Below are 15,031 nucleotides of genomic sequence, written 5' to 3'. Positions count from 1 at the left end.
AGTCCCGGCCAGGTAGCTATCAAAATTATAAAGTTAGATCTATATCCTGGGTCTGGGTGTTGTCACGTCGTTTACACGGGATCCTACCATAGAACTGTTCGTTTAGAAAATGTTCATTCCATTTAATATACAGAAGGTAATGCGGCGTGTATTGTAAGAACGACACTACGTAGAACTTGATTATCTGAGACACTTCTCATGATATACACTGAATCAGGGAATAATACGAGGGAATTATAATGAAAAGCACGCAGGCGGCGCCTTTGTTATACTTTAATAGGCAAGTAATACTTAAGCTCTGTAATCATGAATTATTTCATGTAATTAAAATACAAAAGCTAAAAAGATTATGTTATGTTGAATCACAGCATATGTGATTGACCTCGGGTAGATCTTTTACGTTATTTCAGCTGCCTAAATATCAACGTGTAAAACCACCACTACTCGTGGACATTTGAATTAGGCTGAATTCATTCACAAAAATACATTTTCATATCGCAATATTCGTACCTGGCAAATCAAGTAAAGAAATTTTCAGCCATAGCCATTTTTATGGATTCCAGTTTGCATTGGAATTAATTTATTAATCTACTTCTTATAACAGATTTTTAATTAGTCGTGTATTTTTTTATTCTATAGTGTATGGTTGATTGGTATAAATGAAGGTATAAAATAAAATAAAAAACACTCAATGTATGCTGATAAACCGACCTAATAATAAATATTATAACGAGACTTCCATAATATACTCGTAATATATAATGATATTTTATCAGCAAAAAGGAAGTTAAGTTAATTTAGTTTTGTTTTGCATGCATAATGTTTTAAATGAGAATCTATGATAAGTAGACACCTGCCGGGTTTACTAAGGGTTCGTACGACTTCCGGTGTTAATGTCGAAATTGAATTAGAGTAACGTATTTAAGTATTTTTATTTAACTCACTTTAAAATAATTAAATCTATTAAATTAAATTTGAAGGTGGTAGAACCCTTTGTGGTTCGACTCCGGCGGCACCACCGCCACACCTATTTCTACCTAATAACTGCAGTGTTAGGTGCTGCTGTGTTCCGGTTTGAAGGGTGTGGTAAGGGAGAAAGACTTTTCCGAGGCATTCCAGCTTAGTCCTCAGGGGTAGCAGCGCATCTGTGGCCGACCTCAGGTAGGAATATCTAATCCTATCTGGGGTTTATTACAGATGTCCATGGGCGGCAGTAGCCACTTACCATCAGGTGGACTGCATGCTCGTCTGCTACTCTTATATTATAAAAAAAAAAATCTAAAATCTATTTTTGAATCAATACCCGATGTCTAATTTGAGTGGAAGTTTTGCATAGATATCTATCTTAAATGACAATGTATGAGTCATTCATAAAGATTTTTGAAAAACTTCATATCACTGATCTGAAAGTAATTTTTTTCTCCTATCCGGGATTGTATTATTAAAAATTGTATAAACATATTTGTGTCTGCTTCAATTTCATACGTTTTAATAATTTACAGGAAAAAATCAAACTGCGTAAAATAAATACATTATTTTTTCAGGTACTTATTTTATACATAATAAATTGGTGTCTTAACTACTATGAGTTTAAACATTGCAATTGACGGATATTTTTATAAACATTACTTAATTTTAAATTTAACTACCTACTTACTACAAATTAAAGTGATTAGCCGAGGCGCCGTTGAACTGACCCCAGAAACTGCAATTATTTTGAAATCAGCGACGAAGACTTAAATATTATTACGGAGACATTATTTATTAGTTACATGGTTAATTCTAATTACGATTATAGGGATGGCGATCTGAAATCGATTAATCGAAATCGATCTGTTGGGCCAAAAAAATCGATTATTTTAGTCGATCTCCAGTAATGGATCGATTCAGCGAATCGATCTTTCATCCTAGAAGTCGATGTTTTCGAAGTTGGTTGAATGTGTTATAGACATCTTTTGCCGACGGGCACGTATTTCAGTGCTTGTTTGTTGCTGATGTTTTTTTTGTTACCTTCGCCCTTTTCAGCTGAAAAGACTGAAAATCGATTTTTACAGAATCTATTCTTTAGGCCTCGACGTTTTCGTGAATCGATTTATTGTTTTCGATTCGAGAATCGATCTTTTCGGAAAGAATCGCCATCCCTAATTACGAATGGAAGTGGCTAGCCGCGGCGACAGTTCAACTTAACGTCGTCGGAAGCGCGACTGGTTTGAGAGGAAGGTCGGGTTACGAGTAACGGTCGCCAGTCCGACTGCACTGGATGTGCGGTGATGTGGTACCGATTATATTATGTTCAAATCTAATTTTTTTATATTTTATTTCCAAGTGGTGTTCTTGGTTAAACTGCGGTGGTGCCATTGTCTAGCTTCTTTCTAACTAAGAACAGAGGTGTAAAGGTGATTCTTTTTAATGAATTATTAAACGAATTATTAAGTATACCTAAAGTCAATTTAATGGTAAATTAGTAACGTCATCCAACGTGGACAGGACGGCCGCAGATGTGTTGTCCCCCGAGGGCAAATAAGTTGACACGTCAATGTTTTTGGGGCTACTGGACAAGCACATGAACTTATGTAAAGCCCTCAAACTTACTTAATTTTAGTTTAAATTTACTTAGTTAATTTGAATTTATATAATTAATTTGAATTGCTTAAAAAGATCTATGGATAACATTGTAAGCATAAAACGTAGCTGTCTATGTTTTGAACTTTGAACATTTAACTTTTATCTCCTATTTGATTACTTCATTGCTCTGCAATACGTCATCTAATATTATGAAATTTCAAGTGACTCAAGCTGCCTCTAAAATAGGCCAGTAATTTAAGCGTAACGCGTGTTCATGTACAAAAACAATGTAATAAAAGTACAAAACTACTTGAAGGGTCTAAAAGCGAATTATCTGGTATTTGCAAAGTTTTAAAGGTATCGCACGTACACTCGCCTGATTGGTCGAGTAAAATAAAAGTAAATAGTAAAAGTATAATTCATTAAATATAAAAACCGGGCGACCTCCCAATGTCGTTCAGAACGAGTAATACCCGTTAATATAAATAATATTATTATTGTTAACAAGCTTTCGTATTTTGTTTTGATATGTAAATCTTGTCTCTACATATTGCACATTTCAAAACAGATTTCCTGATGGAAAGACTATTTAACTGATTCATCGGAGCATAGACTGAACTGAAAATATGACAGGATAGTTAGTTCCTTTAATAATAGTAATAATAATAATTTGTTTCAGGCGCGTTTGAACAATGTTATTTTATCTTAAAATATTAATAACCATTTTCTACGATGTTTTTTTACCAGGTTGATTTAGTACCGTGAATGGATATCACAAGACGTCCAGGAGTGAAAGCAAAATTCTGATAATCCTGTTCTATACTCTATACCTGTAAACAATGAAGAACACGTGCCTGTGTAATGAGTTTAGAAAGTAGGTGTGACAAGTGACAACGCAAAAATTACCGACATGATATTATAGTTATTGTTGCTGGTTGTAATTGGTCAATAAGAGGGAAACCCCTGTCCGAGCCGGGTATCCCTCTTGTAAGCCATATTCATCCTCCAATTGGTCAATCTTTACAAAGAATAATTACATACATAAACACATATATTTAGATGCAAGTGTAAATTAAATGTTAAGTAAATATAAACTGAGATTTTTGCGTTGCAAAATGTCGCGCGTTATACAGCTACAGGGCTAGTTAAGTACTTATAAATAAGTATTAAATATCGACGTTGGCGGTCCGAAATTTTCATACTAATTGCGGATTCCTCAAATAACACTTTATGAAACGCTGTGGCAAGACTAGTCAAACAAATGGACGCATCTCATTGACACACATACGGCGCGCAGGCGGAGGTCTGAACGACTGAGCAAATTGCAATCATACCGATCGCAATTAACAGCTGTTTGCGTTTAAGAATTCGCAAAGAATGTTTTTTTTTATAATTTGAAGTAACAAACAAGCATGCAATCCCAGGTGGATTGCATGCTTATTCGGCAAGGTAATTGTCTTCTGCCGCCCATGGACATAAGGTCACCCATACATGCGTTTCTAGTCCTTAGGACTAAGTTAGTACGTACACCTCGGTTATGTCTCCCTTATCACACCAAATGATATCGAATAGTTACCATTATTTACTTTATTGACCATGTTAAAAACAGTGTTCATGCTAAATAGCATTATCTTCCAGATAACCTTAGGGATGTGCAGAAATATTGAAGGCGGTGCAACTATACTAAAAAATAATAATAATAAATAGGAAATAAAAAATAGGTAATTTATTATTACAGCTTATTCATAAAATATATCATCATCATCATTACCTTACAAATGTGCAAGACAAAGAAGTTAGGAATAGTTTTCGCTTATATTTGTCAGCCGTTTTGTTTGAAATATGAATTAGAATTATCAATGAAAAATGTTGATCTTTTGTGAGGTGGTATAAACTACTCGTTGAGGTATAAGCAGGGACTTAAGTAGAAAATATGATTATGGCGATTCGAAATGTGCAATTATCATCACGTAATAAAACCGTAACAGTCATCAAGAAACATTGCGTCTATTCTCACGCATGTCATTCGCCATTTATAGAAATATAAATATCAATTATTACTAAGTCCGTGTGTCATTGGCCTTTGTAGTGTCGTTGTCTCTCTATTAGAATATTTTTTATTGAATTTGAAGTAACGTATGAGCAGTCCACCTGCTGGTAGGCGTTTAGTGGTCACTACCGCTCATGGTTATTTATAATCTACAATATCTTTATATATATATATTTCTTATGTGCGTGTGTATGTCACTGAACTCCTCCTAAACGACTGGACTGATTTTGATGAAATTTGTTGTGTGTGTTCAAGGGGACTTGAGAATGGTTTAGATTCACAATTTAGTCCGTGGGAAAAGGTTTTTTAATTAATTTTTGCATTTGATCACGTGATGATCTTTAGCAAAGTTGTTGTCCAAGAGCCCACGAGGATTTGGGAGTTGGTAAGACGAATTTTCGACAGATGGCACCACTGTCATTCCAATGCAGGTACAAATTTTCCGTTTTATGTATGTCATATTATTTCTTTAAAATGCGGGCGAAGCCGCGTGCACCACTAGTGTCTTATATGTATAAAGAAGATTGATATCATAAATTGTATAATCTTTTAAAAAGTAATGACTTTTTTACATAATGGTATATATAAATATGAAGCATAGGATGCGCTACCAAATTACAGAAATTAATTATCATTGATCACTTAATTAATATAATTTATTTATCACCTATTAATCATCTTCGTTGTGATCTTATTACAACAGTCTTTCTTGTGGTATATATAATTAGTTATTTATGATGAATGGATTGTTTTATATTGTGTTTGTACGGGACTTTATTATAAATTAAAATAAATAAATAATAGATTGAAGTAGTTTTAAAATATCTATGGTTTCCATTTTTTGAGATGAAATTAATAAAAAAAGTACAATTCTATATTTATAGATATTTTAATTAATCCTAAATGAGGCTCTATATTCCCTAATATAGGTACATACTGCTATGCTAGACTAGTCATTTGTATGAGAACTTTAAACAATTTTCTTAGTTTTATAATTCCCACGGGACATCGTATAGCACGGAGCCCTTTACAACCGAGTCTCGCTCGCACTTGACCAATTTATTTTTAACTAGTTTTTGCCCGCGGCTTCGCCCGCGTTTAAAAGAAAATAATATAACATACTAACATACATAAAACTGAAAATTCGTACCTTCAACTTTGCTAAAGATCATCACTTGATTAAATGCATAGTTTACGATTCAATCCTTACTAATATCGATTAAAATAATCGATGTTTTGGGTCCAAAAGATCGATTCTCCAAATAATCGATCTTAGATCGCCATCCCTAGTTCCCGTGGGATTTCCGGGATAAAAACTATCCTATGTCCGTTCTCAGGTTTCAGACTATCTTTGTACAAAATTTCATTAAAATCGGTTCAGTTGTTTGGGCGTGAAGAAGAGACAACCAGACAGACGTACAGACAGACAGACAGACAGACAGACAGACAGAGTTACTTTCGGATTTATAATATTAGTAAGGATAAGCCGGCTCCACAGTTCTGCGCACTTCTGAGGTATGCAATAAAAATAGTATCGCTAATGTAGTTACGAGTTCTAATGATGTAAATAATTGCTTCATTTACGATTACACAATGTGCGTAGGCACTTTAAGATAACACTTAAGTGTTACCTGTAATTTTAATTATACTATTTTACTAGTAGGTCGGTGCTATGTGTGAGAGTAATTAAACGCATCATAAACATGTTTATGAGGTCTTGTGTTATTTATTTGTATGGTATAAAACCATACAAATAAATAAACCGAGCCAAGGTTTTTATTAGGTATCTACTTTAGGTCTATCAGGTGCACTGCAGCTAGTCTGCTACTCCTATATTATAAAAAGATATATTAAAATTGAATTAATAATAATATGAAATTCATACTAAAAATAGTCAAATTGACAAAAGTGATAAGTATGTATGACTATTTAGTTCAAATCTCAACATAATTTAAGTATAGTGGGTATGGCATTACTTATTTTTTATACATATTTTTGTCACGGTTCACGAGCGGTTAATCATAAAAGCGATGTAACAAGTAGGTACTCATCGCTAATATTTCAAAATTATAAATGAAAAAGTACTAACTACCGGTGTACTTCGAATCTGAAGGCGCAATCGCCGCACTGTCTAATAACGGCAGTGGTAAACACTGGTGAGTTCTCGTTTGTTTGTGGTAAAGTAGACCTACCATCCGAGGTGTCTTAACATATTTGTCAAGGATAGCAACACATGTGTTCCCACCTTAGGTAGGACCCTAATTTTATCTAGGGTTGATTACAAATATCCATGGGCGGTAGTAACCAATAACCTTCAGATGAACTGCATTATATTTGCTATTTTTCTATAATATTTAAAACACAAAGTATGTAAGTAGTTTCTATGCAAGTAAAATAAAGAAAGAGCAGCACGTATCAAATACTGCTGGTGACGGCGAACACGAGGCCCCGTGTCCGCGCGCCACCGCGGTTTCCCATCGGGTTCGGTTACAACTTGTTTGCATCGCTACTTTATGGAGAACTGCAACTAATACCTAGTTTACGTGCTAAGTTAACAGATTTCTTTGATTATTAGATGAAGTAGTATATAGGTATCTACCTAGGTACAGTCTATTTGATCAAAATTACGTTGTATCGATAGCGATATTATAAATTATTTTGTATCATTCTATAAACCAGAATATAATTTCGTATATACTCTATGTAGCGCAAACTCTGTGTAGCTGAACGGTATGACACATGGATCCTCAAAAAAGTTGCAAAAAATGTTCAAAGAGCCTGAAAGACAATACAGTTTATGAAGCTGACTTTTTGGTGATAATTACTACATTTCAGAAATAGTAAATCTTATTACTAGTTTTATGACGCTTCTTATTTACCTGCTATATATGTTACAGGTTTGTGCGCGCGAAAATAATTTTACTACATGTTCGTAAATAACGTCAATAAAAATGTGAAAAATATTTTTACCTTTATTTTTACAACGAAAGTGGGGGTATTTTCTGCATTCACCTTATAACACCGTTCCTGAACTGACCACTACCTGTGTCTACGTCAGCTTGACGACGTCCGCTTTTACCTTCCATACAAAGAAATCTTGTTCACATCGTACAAAAACACTTCATAATCACGACAATAAATCTTAACAACAACCGCCTCTGAACACGTAACACATAACAGTCAATCAAACGGTTAAATAATGCACATTAATATGGAAATTGAAGTGCAATAAACCGATTACTAGGTTATGAACTAAGTGCAATGTTTCTACCGCGGTACGTCATGAAGTATTTACCCTATTACCATGTTATGCGGAGTGTTTGTCTATTACAACGTTAGTCCCTTTGTTCCTTTGTCTTATAAGTCGACAAGGAAATCAGGAATCATCAGGATCATAGATAATTAACATCTCTTTGGGACCCATAAGAACTTTCCCGTCGCACCGAATTATCTTATTGCGTTAGAGTCCTGCAAATAAGCTAAGGACTTCAAATTCAGTCTTGGAAAAGGTAATTTTAATGTGATTACTTTAATACTCGCATTTTGGTATTGCTGTAGATAATCTTTAGATAGTTTGTCCTAAGCTTTAAAGAAAGGTCTTCGTAACCCTTCGAATTCAACTCTAATTACGAGTACATTATTTCACATAAGACTCCTATCGTACCCAACATATAATAAACAACAAACTGTTATAAATCCTACGCATGGTCCATCGCACCCATTATACCGATTATTAAGCAAAATACTCGTCCGGAAACATCGAGATCATCGTCAACAAAAACGCAATATCTCATGCGCACGCGCACACAAACAGTCCCGCACATCATTTTCTTCGCATTACCAACTAATTACATACATATGTGCAAAAAATAGTCTGTCATAACCGCTACTGTGTATCATAGGTAAAGTGACCATATGTCCCGTTTTAAACAGGACAGTCCCTTTTTTGATGCTTCGTCCCGTTGTCCCCGAAATGAAAATCGGGACATAAAATTGTCACGTGTTCCCATATGACAATAATGATAGCCAAACATTAAAATCCATAAATTTAAAATAACAATGTTTTAAAACCAGATTTTTCATGTACTTTACAGCAAATTCTTCCATGGGCCCATGTTATCATAGGGTGGATAAGAAAATTTCCGCCGTCTTGTATTATTTTTAGTAACGTCTAATTAAGTAACTTCTAATTATTCAATAATATAATTGTGAAAAAAGCATGGGGTGCTCCATTTGTCAGTTTTTGTTCCTTAAATGATTCCTAGATTGAAAATTATTTTTTACTTTTTAGTTGATTTTATCATAAAAGCGTGTTTTATAGTTTCTTTTAACTATTTTTTTCAAGTAAAAAGTAATTGACATAAAAAATTATTGTCCCGTTTTGACTGAAGTAATAAATGGTCACTTTAATCATAGATACACTTTTATGCTATTTTGCGACTTACAATCTTGTAATTGGGGTTCATTTTGTGTGGCCTGGTGGGTAATATCGAAAAATAGTGCATTTAATAGTTACTAATTAGATATGTTAACAGGGTATCCTATACGCACATTACTCGTGTATCGGTTAATCTGAACGGTTGGTTAAGGCCGGTTCTAAACCGATTTGTTACGGTTACGGAATTATTACATCGTGGTTAATTTGTTTTGGTCAGTGAACTGTTTGTTTGTGGGTTTTGGTTGAGAATTCTCATGGGTTTAGACTTTTTTTTAATTTGCATTTTTGTTTTTTATGTTGTCAAGGTGTACTTTTACGGTTAATGACAGATAATTCGAATTTATGAGGAATTTAACGATAATTTACCTTAGACTCAACTTTACCTGTTTTTGTAAAATAAAAATATGAAAACGATGAAAAATTACAAAATTTCCCTTAACATATAATTTCCAAGAACAGTGACTTACAGCAATAGAGAAAACCTTTTATTTTTATTAAGTTAACCCAAAAAATCCTTAAAGCTAACTAAAAAGGAAATAAATAACTAAAGTCTTTGATACTCATAGACGAGCAATGGAAACACATTAAAATAGGAGTACGTGCATTGAAATCGAGATCTAGAATAAAATACTTAGATCGACACCTCATCTAGGTTTATCTTTAGAACTTATCGCCAGTAGAAGTTAATTTAAATGACCTAACAGGACACGATGTCGCCAGCCGCCAGTCAGCTCCATAACAGTAAATGTCATCAAAGTTATTATGCCAAGCGGCAACTACTAAATTATATAGTGAAGGTATAGTAGACCTAGAAAGTTGGCAGAAGACCTATATAGATATATCGTACATAGATATATCGATGGTAGGTCATTATTATTGTGTGCACTTGTAACGTTGTTTTAATACAAAAACCTTTGTCTCAAAATGTACAGATTGACTAAAATACTTGTGCTGATCGGGTTGAGCACGGATCTCCTCACAATCCTAGAGCAGATTTCACCACGCCTTTTAATTTGGGTTGGTAAATAGGATTGGTTAGAAATTTCTGTCATTTCATTAAGGCCGAAAGGAAATATTGCAATGAAATCTACATGGCTGAAAGTTCAATAGATAATATACTTAGTAGTTTAAAAAACTGCATGAAGCTACGAGTACCATGTATCACACATGGTATACTTGCTTTAATCCTTCTCATTCTAAGATAATACTTGTGCCCAGCAGTGGCTTTATTAAATCTATTATAGTAGGTTTTTTATTATCTTATTGTACTTTACTCTAACAGTAATGTTAAAAATATTTACAATTGTGTCATAACCGGATAAATATGAATATGACAAACAATCCTATCTGTATGTTTGTCCGCCCGTTCCGGCGACTGTCTGGTGATTGTTTTCTAAATGTTACAATTGGTACAATCGTACACATAACCTTTATAGCATTCATTTATTTAAACAATATATTTCAGGTGTCTTTGATTTCAATGTACTAAATCTTTTTTCTTATTTTAAACTAATTAGTCTGTGTTTGCTTGTATAAATTTTCAATGAAATTAAGAAGAGAATGGTAAGAGGTTTACCAAATACAAATCATCTTTTAAATTTGTTTGTCCATGTAAAAGTTATTCTAAAAAAAGACATTTTCTCTTAATACATTAAATGTATAAGGCATGAAATTATTTATATACATTTTATCTTATATTCTTCTGAAGGGAAGTTATATTTTAGTCAGTACGGTTAATATTTTACGTTATAAATTACAGGTAAAATGTAATCTAATAGCAATTTAGAAATATTCCTACGCTTCAGAAAAGCCTCTGTTATTCAGATATAAACGCGCACATAAGTACTATAAATCCGAGAACTAGAACGTATAGCAAACCTCCACACACAGGCATTTCAGAATAATTGCAATTATCATTATACACAAGCAACCACGAATATACGGGTACTTAGAAAATCGCGTGACCACCACTGGCCGCGACGGTACACGTGAGGTGTTGCGAATGATTAATATGCTGACGGGACAGTCGCGCGATGAAGCTGTTTTATAATTGCTTCTGAGCGATCGGAATCGAATTGTAATGATTGCATTATGCATATTTACATACAGCATTCTTCATTGTGTAGTTGCGACACTTTATTTGAGAGTTTTGAGACAAATAAAGAGAGAAACTGTAACTTAAGATACAGATTATGTTAATACATATATAACGTCATAGATAGGTACATAATACTCTTATTTAACCAATCCGCGTAAGAGCAGCTTCGGGAATAAGTAAGCTCCATACTCCCCCCATTGTTTCAGTTTCATTCTGTCAAGTCAAGGTAGACAATGAAAACATCTTGTTTGATGTTTGATTTTTGATTTTTACGAAATGAAGGAAGGAAAATAAATTTTAAAAATAAACATATTATATACGTGAAAAACAATTGTTATTTTTTGGTTTCATAACTATAAATAAAATTAAATGGCGTTCGTTAGTATTTTCGGGCGAGCCTGTGATCAGCCTAAGTTATGGTCAGTGGTTGTGGCGGTACAGTGAGGCGATAAAGCGAGTTTATAATTACGTTTATGTTAGATCGTTTGTGATTATTCATTAATTGCACGTATCTTATTCGAGATCTCGGTATTTGTATACTTTAATGTGAGAATCCGAGATGTCTGCCGGATTTTAGGTTTTTTCTAATGAATATTATGAAGTTTAATTTTTGTTTCTTTTTTAAATGTGTTATTTTTTGTTTCAGCGAGGGTTTGTTCACGTGCCCAGTGAACGCTTCTCCTGTTGACTACGCGAAGGTAAGTTCTATAAAAATATATTATTTAATACCTAGAGTATTTTTTCAACATGTTCGAATGTAGATTTAACATATCAATCAATGATTGATAAAAACATATTTGTAAGTTTTATAATTTTAATTATTTTAATAGAATTCAAAATACATAGGATTCTTAGCCAAAGTGATTACTTTAAGTACAACATAATTTTGAATTTAAAAGACTAATAAAATTAAATAATATACCTACTTCTGAAGCACTAATAATAATATGTCGACTTAGTACCTTTATAAACGTACTGTGTCTGTGATTCTGCATCGCAGATTCATATCAAAGTTTACTCGATCGACCGATAGATGGCACTGCACGTGAGTTTGATCAAAACATGCGTGAGCTTGCGTGTGCGCATCACATATGATCACGTAGTACAGGCAGATGTCGAAAGATGGCGCTGTTTACTCAGAAATCATTATTGTATGAATTTATAACATTGTTAGTATTTTCACTTTTATTAAATAGAATATGTCGTAATAATTTTATACGGCAAATTCGGTAAAATAATAATTAGAATTTTTGTTGAAAAATACAAATTATTTTATATATTAAAATGAAACTACAATTCAGTTTAAAATAAAATTAAATACTATTAAAACGAAATCTATATACTAAAATTAAAAAAATATATATACATATTTAGTTTTAAAAGTCCGATCAGGAAAAGTTTTGACTGTGTATATTTGCAAGTGTTTACTATATCAAAATTTAATTTCATTCCTTAAACTGCCTTATTTACTTTAGTATCTCATTACAGGTTAAAGTATATTTTATGATTATTAAATAATCTAACAAGGAAATTTATAACGTTGTTCGAGTACTAAAATTCAATGTAATAACATTCGATGCCTAGTAAACTGAAATGTCTACTTACTTACCGTTTAGCTAATAATTGTATTAGCTACCTATCCAATTACTATTGAACAGTGGGAATAGTGTTTTAACGGCTCTTGGAATTCCAGTACATTCCTTCCAAACACGATCGAGTGTAATGGAATTGGAATAGAACTCGTGTGAACATGTGCATGCGCGGCGTGACTGGAATTATTAGTTTACTTACATTAAGTATATTATTAAGTACAGTTTGCATCAGGCCACACCTGTCTGGTATAGTAGATTATAATATGAGTGTCAAGGTGTTGTTTTGGTTTGAAGGGCGTGGTAAAGGAGGTCTTATACGAGAGCATCTAACATGGTAATAAAGGATCTCTTGCTGATCGAATGTAAGAGTTTATTATATTTAATTAACGTCTAATACGAGATAGACATGTCTATGGGAATAATGACACCTAGTCAGGTAGATTGCAAGCCGGTTGTCTATACTTCAGGGACATTTATAATTGACAAATTACATAATATGTAGGAGTCCTATTTGATGGCGATTACGTCATTATTCCTATAAGACTAAGTTGGGTTTCACGTATTATTTCACACCGTTTAGACTAAAACAACAACATAAATAGATATTAAAAACATATCGATGTGACGGTGGTACCACATCAGTCGACCTATAAAGTCCTACCACCTAAGTAAAGAACTTTTTCTTACAAATTTACTTATCCAAATCAAATATTATTTTATATTCAAAATAGATTCTTTACAGGACTCTTTGAACGACAATACATTTACAGCTACTTCACAAGGTGTTTCGTTATGGAGGAAAAGCGGCGAAAGAAACTCTATAACACACATCTTTAAAAAATAAACCTAAAAAGCCCTGCGTGTCAAACAATTGTTACTCTTGATATTGTAGAGCTGTTAGAAAACTGTTCTCTTTATGTGATATATGAAGCACTTTCTAAGCCTATTGATGAGTCGAAAGCATGGTAAATGTGCAATATACAATAACAACTCTCTACCATTGGAAAACTGATGGCTTGAAGAAAGTTTTTAATAAAATATTAGGTACTCTACCTATCTCTATATTCGATTATAGAGTCTTGAAGATGTGACTGAAAGTAATTGATAACTTATTTTCATTCATCCATCAAAATATACATATTACATATTCCACAAGTATAGTATTACAATATATTATGTATAAAGCATATAATAAAAAGGTGAAATCTAAAAATAAATATAATAATGAATGATCCTAGACATGAAAACAAACAAATTATGAGCTTAAATTAGATTCTTGAAGATTAGTTTTGATCATTGTAATCGTGTGGTAATTGAGACATACTTTGCCATGGCATTCCTGCTTAGTCTCCAGGTGTAACAACGCATATGTGACCGACCTCAGATAAGAATTAAATGTTTTCTGGGGTTGATTATAGATGTCCAATTGTCCATGTGCGGCAGTAGCCACTCACAATGTAGACAGCATTCTCGTTTGCTATATTATTAAATTATAATGGAATACTTAAGATCATACTGCGCGTACGAAGCTATCGTTAAATAAAACATACTTAGATACCCAGTATCGATTTTCAAAAACAAAGTTTCTAGTCACATTCCGTTGTAATCGGACTCTTCAACCAACAATCGTGATGTAGACATGCTTTAACTAGCGTTAAATAGGAAAATTAACCGAACCTCCTTTATAACATTTTTTACAGAAGGACAAGAAAATTTAATTGTATTGAAGGCCAAGATAATAAGATTTGGTATACGTACTGCCAATATCCCACTCAATTTGGTCCTTCGAGCCAGATACCATACCATACCATACCATGTTCGCAACAGAGGCAATAAAACAAATCTTGCACGCTTTGAACCGCACGGCAGATCAGTGATTATACGGTAATTCTTCAATTAAAAATCAATAGTGTCTGCCTAACGAAAATATGGTGATTTGGCACGCGAAGACACATCTGAATCATAGGAAATATAATGAATCAGTGGTTAAATTTTGTAAAAAACTGGGCATTGAATACTGAGCATTGAAAAGAACAATTGAATTGTGTTTTTTTTTGACCAATAATAACATTTTCTGATACAATAAAATCATTTATAATATCTAAATATATATAACTCAAAGGTGACTGACTGACATAGTAATCTATCAACGCACAGCCCAAACCATTGGACGGATCGGGCTGAAATTTGGCATGCAGGTAGATGTTATGCCGTAGGCATCCGCTAAGAAAGGATATTGATAAATTCTACTCCCAAGGGGATAAAAAAGGGGGTGAAATTATTACTTC

At 33.3% G+C, this 15,031-nt stretch overlaps 1 protein-coding gene across 1 annotated transcript in view; it reads left to right on the top strand.

Annotated features, from left to right (window-relative positions):
* Traf4 (TNF receptor associated factor 4) overlaps window positions 1-15,031 on the top strand; it is a 94,731-nt gene that overhangs the window by 1,334 nt on the left and 78,366 nt on the right. Inside the window, exon 2 of the mRNA XM_073087693.1 lies at window positions 11,798-11,849. Coding sequence (XP_072943794.1) covers window positions 11,798-11,849 — 52 coding nt within the window. The remainder of the gene's footprint in view (window positions 1-11,797; window positions 11,850-15,031) is intronic.

This window comes from Epargyreus clarus, unplaced genomic scaffold, assembly GCF_041222505.1.
Source record: "Epargyreus clarus isolate Ecla_fem2 unplaced genomic scaffold, WU_Ecla_fem_2.2 ptg000026l, whole genome shotgun sequence".
Taxonomy (NCBI): Eukaryota; Metazoa; Arthropoda; class Insecta; order Lepidoptera; family Hesperiidae; genus Epargyreus; species Epargyreus clarus.
This window is presented reverse-complemented; position numbering and strand designations above follow the sequence as displayed.